Here is a 9,930-nt window from a genome sequence, read left to right as displayed (position 1 = left end):
GGGGGGGGGATTGGGGGAAGGGGGATGGTGTATGGTGGCCATGCTTCACGATACAATCTAAACATAAGTGTAACATGCAACGTGCTACAAAATACATGGAGTGAGCCTTTAACCCTGAACACAATAAAGAGGGACGGAGCATCAAAGTATCCTTCCCCACCTCTGTGTCTTCGGTCCCCTTCCTCTTGGACTGTAAGCTCCTTTGGGCCGGGTCCTCCTCACCTGCTGTGTCTGTATGTCAATGATGCTTGCCAGTGTTTCTTAGAGTGCCCACAAACCTTACGATAATCGTACGATAATGGCGGGAAATCCCGCGATAGTACGATTATCCGATTAAGGTGTGTGGAAGCCGTGCGACCTCTACTACTGTAAGGTCGCACGACTTTAAACTTACGAACATGTTCGAACATGTGTGTAGCATGTTCGTACGATAAAAGCGCACACTGCCCGTTCGGCATTGCGGTCATCGGAAGCCCGCCCCTCAGGGGGGTGTGGCTTGCAATCATCGCAAGTACGATCTGCCTGTCCAAGATAAGCAGAGCGTACGTTTTTTTAAGTACCTTACAACCATCGCAAGACAAGGTGTGTGCCCAGCATTACTTGTCTAAACGATTGTACAGCGCTGCAGAATATGTTGGCGCTACATAAATCATTGTAATTAGGAAAGCACAAACGTAGGATTCTGCTCCTAACTTGGCACAAGGTATTCCCCAGTCATGAGATTTGTTCCAAGCATTAAAGCAAAACTCCGGGTAAAAATGTTCTCAACCCTTCTAGTGGTCAAATTGGTGAAATGGAAATGCTTTTGGTGTGCACCTGTCATCTGTACAGAATGGGGGCAGACATACGCTAACTCACAGTTCACTAAGATCTAGTGTCCTGGCGCCCAACCTGCAACCTGAGGGCCACATGTGGCCCTTTGGTACTTGTTGTGCGGCCCTAGGAGCCCAGCAGTCTGTAGATGGAGTGGGATTTGTAAATGGGGTAATAGCCGGATCTCTACTAGCCTCAGGTTAGAAGTCTCCGACCAAACCCGTAGCATGTCCACAGGCTCTGAGCATCATTTTGTCTAGAATATCTGTCACGGTACTAGGGTTGTGAGCTCACAGGCGAGCGGGTGACATAGGATCCCCAGGGGGGTGGAATCTAAGGGCCAGCCGGTGTTCCGTCAGGGACTCCCTCGCAGAAATTTGGACTTAGCTGCGTGCTGACCCCAGGTCTCGACCCCCAGGTTCAGCGTGCACGCGAGGAGAGTATTCGAAGACACAGCGCAGGCAGGGATGGATGGATGGAGCGAAAGGAGATCCAGATAACGAGCCAAATGTCAGGGCAGGCAGCAGACAATCCTAAACAGGAGAACAAGCCGAGTCGGTACACGAGAGATCAATTCACAGGAGATCAGGTCAGGAACAAATGCACAGAAGGGGCTCAGGAACAAGCGTTGCTCAAGCAACCAGAAACCGGTCAGAGGGGGATTTAAATAGGGAGACACATGGGAGGCTGGACAGGAAGTAGCAGGAAGGGAGGTATATTATCCATCGGGTGAGGCAGGCGACACCCATAGCTGCTAAGGCTGGGCACACACCTTACAACCATCGCAAGACTTTTGTCTTGCGATGGTTGTAAGGTACTTTAAAAAAAACCTACGATCGGCCCATCTTGCATAGGCAGATCGTACTTGCGATGATCGCAAGCCACGCCCCGAGGGGCGGGCTTCCGATGACCACAATGCCGAACGGGCAGTGTGCGCTTGCGCACACCGGCCCGCCCGGCTTTTATCTCACGAACATGCTACACACCTGCCGAAAATTGTACGATGCTCGGCGGGTTTTGAAACATGTTCGTAAGTTTACAGTCGTGCGACCTTACAGTAGCAGAGGTCGCACGGCTTCCACACACCTTACGATAATCGTACGATCGCGGGATTTCCCGCCATTATCGTAACGTGTGTGGGGACCTTAAGTCAGTGGAGCAGGAGCAGAGCACAAGCTTGTGGAACCACAAGTGCCAGCAGACCTACAGCAGCAAAAGGTAAAAAAACAAATGCAAAGATGTGAAGCACAGATCAGCTCTGCAAGTGATCTGTGACAGTATCTTCAGCCTTATTACATATACTGAGCATTATGTGTGGCCCTTTGGTGATGTCAGGGGCCGCAAGCTAAGACCCCCTATACCTTGTAAGTTGACAACCTTTGATCTAATGGCATGCAGCTATGCTATGACTGACTACACGCAGGAGGAGCCAAATAAGTTTGGTGCAACATGTACAAACCTAGCAGAGACTTTGCAATGCTGCCACAGGGCAAGATCCGATCTGTGGGTAGAAACGTTTGGAGGAGTCTCTACAATCGCTGCTGACACGAGGAGGGAACGCCCGGTCCTATAGCTACATGGCAATCACATAACAACAACTGAACTCGAGTAGGATACTGTGTCAATGCATGTGTCTTTTACCATCGGCATCCATTAGTAAGCTCTGATATGAAGGAGTTGGCATTTCCCTGGGATAGGAACTTCTGGGGCCCATACTGTGAATATTTTATGGCCAAAGGTAAGTGGTGACCTGACCATCTCACCTACCCATATGGCTAAACATATGTGGATCCCCCTCCAAAGGATTGAGTCTCCAGTGAAGGGTTTTGTTAAAGGAGAAGTATGAGGGGGAGTGCTTTTCACTCACCTCATAGTTCTAGCCGACCTGTGACAATGAGACTGTCACAGGTCGGCTCAGTAGATCGGGAGGTGAGCGAGCACATACCGGCGTTCGCTCACATCTCGATCCTGTCACGTGACTCTCTGCCGTGACAGGGGAGGGGCTGGATTCCCCCCTCCCCGCTCCGATCCTCCAGCGCTGACTGGCGGAACGGACAGGGGAGGGGGCGGGAACAGCTGGCTCTGCCTCTAGATAGGCAGAGCCAGCTGTCAGTCACGCAGCTGGGCGGATCCCCGCACAATTGTCAGGATCCACTTCAGCTGCAGCGTCGGCTACAGCTCGCGGTATACTGAGCTTAGGGTGACGGGAGGACGCTAGTTTGTGTCCTCCCGTTACCCTAAGGAGAACTATGGGGAAAAGACTTAACCCCATAGTTCTCCTTTAATGCTCCATGACACAAAGACATTGTAGACAATTGAGCTCTTGCAGCCTTGTGGTGACAATTTGGTGAAGACCCTTTTCTGTCCCACCATGACTGTCCCCTGTGTACAAAGCCAGCTCCACAAAGACATGGTGTGACCAATTTGGAGGAACTCGAGTGTCCTGCACAGAGCCCTGACCCTCAACCCTACTGAACACCTTTGAGAAGAACTGGAACGATGATTGTGAGCCGGGTCTTCTCATCCTACATCAGTACCTGACCTCACAAATAGGCACAAAGTCCCAGAAGTTCTCCAAAACCTTGTTGATATTTTTCCCCAGAAGACTGGAGGATGTTATAGCCAGAAACGGGAGGACAACTCCATATTACTGACAATGGTTTAGGAATGGGACAGCCAACAACCTCATATAGGTTTGATGGTGCGGAGTCCAAAACCTTTGGCCATACAATGTAGAAGGGATCCCAGAGAATGTATTGTGTATATAATGCCACTTTGTGGCGCCTTTCTATCACCCTTTAACTTTTGTACTAGTGACAAGTTTCCCTTCACTGACATCTCCCATATCTGTAGAACAAAGAGTCAATGACATGACAACACTCACAAAGTCACCCTCCAGTTTGCTCATCTCCTGCTTGTAGCTTCTCATACGGTTGCTGTACATCCCGCGGCTCTGAGCTGGAATCTCCCGCACTTCCAGGTCCATCTGCTCCAGCTGTAAAACAGTAACAACAGTGAGCTGAGGTATTCAAAGGAGAAAGGACAGGCTGCAAATAATAATCACAACTACAAGTCCCAGCAGCTGAGCATGAAGCAGCTGCTGAAGGATTGCTGTGCAGGCTCAGGTTAAGTACACACCAACTATTGACTGAATATTGAGTCCACATAACACAATTTAACCTTCTAAGCCCTGATGAAGGGAGGTACAGTCCCAAAACTGCATTGGCTTTGTAAAGAAACTACCATTAGGGCAAACTTTGATTCGGATATGAATATTGTACTGCGATGCTTCGATATAAGAAAAGTCCTGTTCATTCGAAAGTTCCTGCCCTTGCTCAGTACCAACAAGGCTTGGCACGTATCTCTGCACATGCCCGGAAACCTATACTGAAGGAGAAAGGTAAACGTGCGCCTTCCAGCAAGGTTTCACACAGAAAATAACATCAAGGGGACCATATATAAACAAGCACGCAGGACTTCCTCCTTGCCGATTGATCTTCAGGTGTTCCTTGTGATTTGTATCCAGTTTCTGACCCGGCTTGCCTTGATTATCCTCCTGCCTGCTTCATACCCTTGCGACCTCGGCCTTACTTTGGACCTGTCTTGCCTCCTGCCTGTACCCGCTCTGACCTTTGGCTCCTGACCCTGACTCGTCTCTTGACCACGCTTCTGAATTGGTACTTCCATTGTCCGATTGGCTTGACCCTGGCTCGTGACCCCGACTTGGCTTCTGTCTTCTGTATCCTGCATCTGGTCAGCTTCAGTTCAGGCACCAGTGCTGCCCTGTGTCCTGTGCTCCCTGTCACCACATCCAGGGATACTGGACAAGGAAAGCAAGGGGCGCCACTTCCTCCATCCGGTCTCACTCCAGGTACGTGACATTCAGTTTCTAATTCACTCATTCGTATCCCAACCTAAGGTGATCAGGGGTCCTCCCACCCCCTTATACTCACCTTACCATAGAGCTCCTTGCTTCTTGACAGCCGCTGAGTATACCTGGTACTCCTAGCTATAGGAGAGCATCTGGCCTTCTCCCCTTGCCTGTACCATGCAGCGAACTGCTAGGCCTGACCCCTCTCCGCTCCCCAGGGTCACCGCTCACATGGGTCACCAAAACAGCTGATTTCAGAGACGGCTATGGAAGAGTAAGTAACTGCGAGGAAGGATAGGCAATGGTAAGATTGAAGATACACTGTCACTTTGCACTTTCAATGGGATTTTAAAGGAGATCTATGAGGTGAGTGATTTCCACTCATCCTATTGTAAGAGCCGACCTGTGACGAAGAAGCTGTCACAGGTCGGCTCTATCGATTGGTAAGTGATCAGAAACATGCCGCCGATCTGCTCACTTCCCGATCGTCTCCCTGCAGAGAGCGGTGACTGTCAGTCACTGCTCCCCGCAGGGTTTCCGGCTCCCCTCTCCGATCCTCCAGAGCTGAGTGGAGGAACGAACGGGGTGGGCACAGGTGGATCCACCTCTAGATAGGCAGAGCCAGCTGTCACTCACGCAGCTGGGTGGATCTCCACAGTATTGTTGGGATCCGCCTCGGCTGCGGCGCTCCAAGTATATAGTGGGCAATAGCCCGCTATATACTACGCTTTGGGTCACGGGAGGAGGTTAGTATATACAGTATCTTCCTGTGACCCTAAAGAGAACTATGGGGAAAAACACTTACCTCATAGTTCTCTTTTATTAGACCAGAAGGGAGCAAATAAGAGAAGTTCATTGTTAGGGGAAAAACCAATAGCAACCAATAAGAATTCTGTGGATGTCAGACCAGTGCCAGAGATGGATTGTGATTGGTTGATGTGGGTTACCCCACTCAGGAATAAGAACGATATACTGAATAAAGCTCTCTGTAACATTATCAGCAATGTTTATTTCAGGAACAAAGAGGAGTTCCCTCTTGTGACAATATCACTTTTCATACTCCATAGACTGTATAGTTCCTCATTGATGTCACAGAGGGATTAGCTTGGAGTATCTAGGACAGCTGTGAGGACAATGACAGCAGAACAGAGGTAACAATGACACAACAAAAGGTGACAGATGTAACAAAGCCGACATCCGCCCACACAGTACATCCCCAACAGACACCTGGGCTCAGAAGCCATGAACACTACATAAGATTTCATTTTAACAAACATATGTATAGATCTGTTTCTATTTTACATTCCCTGGTGGACATCTTCCAGCCAGGAAATGAGGGGGGCTCTGTCTGACTTGCTGCAGCATCTAATGTACAAAGCTCAGTGTGCAGTGAAATCACAATATCAGTCCAGGAGAGGAGCCGGTACAACCGTGCAAGAATGAAGGGAGGGCCGGAGCTCAGCTTTAAAGAATAAGTGCAGTTTTTCTTTTTGCACCCTCCCCTAACCTAACAAAGCCCACCCTCCCCCTCCGTGGATGTATACTTACCAAGATCCGATGCCCGTGGCCTCCCATCTTTGTTTACATCCAGCACCAAAGTCCTCCCTCTCCTGGTCACGCATACACAGTAGGGCCCTATAGAAGGCTATGGGGGTTGTCTCCCTGTGTCTCTCAGCCAGCAATAGGAGTCTAGTTTTTGAAGTAAACCTAAAGTACCTTTTGTTCTAATGCAAATACTTTAATATGCAAGTTAAGAATGGCGCATTCATCCCCGCAAATCTGTGTTATCTTTTGCTTAGTCCATATTTATTATTCTCCATATACCATCTTGCAGAGTCTGCTCATCTAGGTCTCCTCACCATCAGTGGGAGGTGATGAAGGTGCTACTGCAGTCTGATGGGTGAGATGTCATTATCCCTTCACAGGAGGTTCTGTGCAGGAAATACTTTCATACCTAAGAGGATACACTCACACTATTCTGTGAAGCCCCAAAACATCTCATGAACACCATCCCATGTAAACTACATTTGATAGGTTCTTTCTCCTAAAACGTGATGGCTATTCTTAATTAAAGGGGAAGTATTGGGAGTGTGAAATGTACTCTCCCCAATTCCCTTTAACCAGCATGTCACACTGTAGGAATCACAAGCCAGCTCTATAGTTTGAGAACTGAGCGATCACAAACCACTGATCACTCAGCTCACTGTCTTCCCTATGCAGCAAGTGGAGCCTGTCAGTCACTGCTCCCCGCAGGGATACCCCCCCCCCCCCCCCCCTCCCCTCTCTCTATTCCTCCAGCACTCATTGGAGAAACAGACGGGGGAGGGGGCGGGCACAGCTGGCTACGGCTCCAGACAGGCAGAGCCAGCTGTCAATCAAGCTGCAGGGTGGATCCTGACAATATTGTCAGGATCGTCCCCGGCTGCAGCATTGCTCTGCGCTGTCAGCATATAGCCGGCTACCGCCCGCTATATGTTGAGTTTGTTTCCCAGGAGGACATTAGTACATCTACTCCTGTGACCCTAAAAGGGACTAAAGCAAAAAAATAAAATAAAAAAGGGGTTGTCATTAGTTCTCTTTTAACATTTTATACCAGTTATCAGCCCACATGACCATTTTTACCAGGTGCAGCCAATCCCACACTTATGGATTGTCCGTTGAACGGTGCACCACCGGAGGTAGCAGCCCAAGATCATAAACAGGTCTCTATACATTGTGCCTCCGCTGTAGGTTGGTATCACCTCTTTATACAGACAAAAAAAAATCTTAAAGTGACACTAAACTCCGGAGTTCAAATCCATTCAGGTACCTGAGCTATTAACAACAATGAAGGGAACTTATCAAAACTGGAGCAGATAAAATCCGGAGAAGTTGCCCATGGCAACCAATCGGCTTCTCTCTTTCATTTTCATATCTTATCTGAATTCCCCTCAATGTATCTTATTTGTGTATCGCTCGGCTGTAGATCCTCCAATCATCTCTGACACTGTCCTTCCTTCTGGAGGGTGACTACTTGTGTTCTCCATGGTCCCTGTGTGTGTTGTAAAGTAGTCACCGCTCCAAGCTCCCCCCTCCAATCTCAGATTTAGTTTACTCATTTGATAAACTTCCGCTATACTGTCTTCTTCCGGTGTTTGGGCTTGCTGACTGGCTGCTCAGGCCCGAGGTCACATGCTCCCCCACACGCAGAAAAAAAAAAATGAGAATTTACCGATCCCTGGTAATCAGAGTCATTGGACGGGGAGTCCTTTGTGACTCTGCCCATAGAGTTCTTAAAGCTGCGATTGTGAAAAATGACCCATCGCAAGAGAAAACTAATCCATGAAGAGTCCATTTGTACACATGAGGACGCTCTGGACGGCTGAGCCCAACACAGAGCATGTGGAGGACTGCGCCCCGCGTTCACTGCACATACTGCGAGCAGGTGACACCGACTGTATGATGGGATACATTCACCATGCGGTGACAGCACGGTGCACATTCCTGTGTACGCCCCCCCATTCCTGTGCACACTGCCCCCTCCTGTGTACATTGCCCCCTCCTCCACGGTCTGTACACGTACGATTAATGGCGGAGTATTGACGTTTTCTGCAGACACAGATCTGTGTATAGAGAGAAATGCCGCTGGAATGCGGCGTGTGACGTCATAACACATCCAATACACACGCAGTACACGTACCAGCTCCTTGGCCTCTTCCAGCTGCTTCTCCACATTTATCACCATCTGCTTCTTCTCATCTGAAACATCCACAGAAGGTATCTGATCAGTGTTACCGTACAGTGCAAATCCCCACCGCAGTCACTGTCCCCCAATAGTCTGTAAGTCCTCCTAGTCACCATTCCCCCCAGGCTGTATCACCCCCTAGTCAATATTCCCTCTAGCTAGAATCCCCTCTGTTTTTTCCTTATTCAGTATCCTCCTCTAGTCACTGCACCCCTCTATGTAGAGGATCCTCCAATCACTGTTCTCTTCTAGTTACAGTCCCTCAATACTCAGAGTCCCCCTCTACTCACTGATCCCTTCAAGTCATTGTCCCCTCTCATTAGCATCCACCTCTAGTCACTGACCACTTCTAGTCACTTACTGTACCCCAACGATGTGTCCCCCTCCAGTCACTATCTCCCTACAGTTACTGTCCCAGTCAACCCCCGTGTCCCCTCTTGTCACTGCCCCCCTAAAAGTTACCATCACCCACTAATCAGTGAGCCCCTCTATTCAGCATCCCCCTCCAGTCACTGCCCCACTCTACTCACTGACCCCATCTAGTCACTGTCCCTCTAAACTCAGCATCTACCTCTAGTAACTGTACCCCTCTACTCACTGTCACCCTCCAGTCAGTGTCTCCTTCGAGTCACTGTCCACCTCTACTTAGCGGCCCCTACCCCCGCCCAGTTTGGGGATCTTGCCGATGCGGTTGGTGATCTCGGCGGTGATGACCCCATAGTCCTGCTCGTATCCCTGAAAATCGGCGGACATGATTCTCGGGACAGTTCAGAGTAGCAGAGTGACAACCGGAAGTTTTCTGTCCAACCACTTCCGCCACGGTCCGTCACAGACTAGAGCTCCCCAGCGCCCTTAGCAACCCTTACTTCCTTGGTGACTGTTGGCAGCTCTGACTGGTCTGGGTGGTCAAGTGACGCGCAGGGGCGGATCCGTTCCTCAGAGGGCAGTCATCTGATACGCTGCTGACTCAGAATATGGATGTCACGTGATTCAGAGATTCCCTTCTCACTGACACTGGTAGAAGCGTCTGTCTCCGGAAATGTCCTAAATTATTCAACCCTGACAGACAGACACATAAAGCCCAAAGTATATGTAATGTAAGAGAAATGTCTAAAGTGTTCCAGTTATGAGAGTCGTTCTGTATTTTAAAAATGACGTCCCTGGGTGGGCGGGGCTCAGTGTCAGCAGAGGGCTCCCCGAGCAGTGACGTCAGGTCAAGCTGTGTTTGGGCGGGACTCGAGTTACGCGTTCTCTGTTTCTGGTGGGGAGATATTAGAGGTGACACAACCCGGAAGTGAGCCGGAGAAGAAATTGGTGGTGCTGTGCGGGGAGGTGAGCAGAGGCTGGGGCAGTCTAAAATGTATGGGCCGAGGCAATACAGTAATAGTGACGGTGTAAGATGAATTATAGGGGATTGGGAGCTTTGTTAGGCGGTAAGAGGAGTTGTGGGAGGGGGGATTCAGAGGTGTTAGGAGATGAGGGGAGTTGTGGGGAGGGGTGTTAGGTGATGAGAGGAGCTGTA

At 49.6% G+C, this 9,930-nt stretch overlaps 1 protein-coding gene across 2 annotated transcripts in view; it reads right to left on the bottom strand.

Moving 5' to 3' along the window:
- Nucleotides 1–9,264, bottom strand: part of VTI1A (vesicle transport through interaction with t-SNAREs 1A) — a 208,223-nt gene extending 198,959 nt beyond the window's left edge. For both annotated transcript variants that reach the window (XM_018570109.1, XM_018570111.1), the window contains exons 1-3: nt 9,068–9,264; nt 8,364–8,422; nt 3,698–3,808 (exon numbers count right to left, since the gene is read on the bottom strand). In XM_018570109.1, coding sequence (XP_018425611.1) covers nt 3,698–3,808; nt 8,364–8,422; nt 9,068–9,161 — 264 coding nt within the window. In that variant the 5' untranslated portion in view covers nt 9,162–9,264. The remainder of the gene's footprint in view (nt 1–3,697; nt 3,809–8,363; nt 8,423–9,067) is intronic.
- Between the last annotated feature and the right edge of the window lie 666 nt (nt 9,265–9,930).

The sequence above is a fragment of the Nanorana parkeri genome, unplaced genomic scaffold, assembly GCF_000935625.1.
Source record: "Nanorana parkeri isolate BGI_ZX_2015 unplaced genomic scaffold, ASM93562v1 scaffold1455, whole genome shotgun sequence".
NCBI classification, from domain to species: Eukaryota; Metazoa; Chordata; class Amphibia; order Anura; family Dicroglossidae; genus Nanorana; species Nanorana parkeri.
Note: the sequence above shows the minus strand (reverse complement) of the source record. Positions and strands in the feature narration are given on the sequence as shown.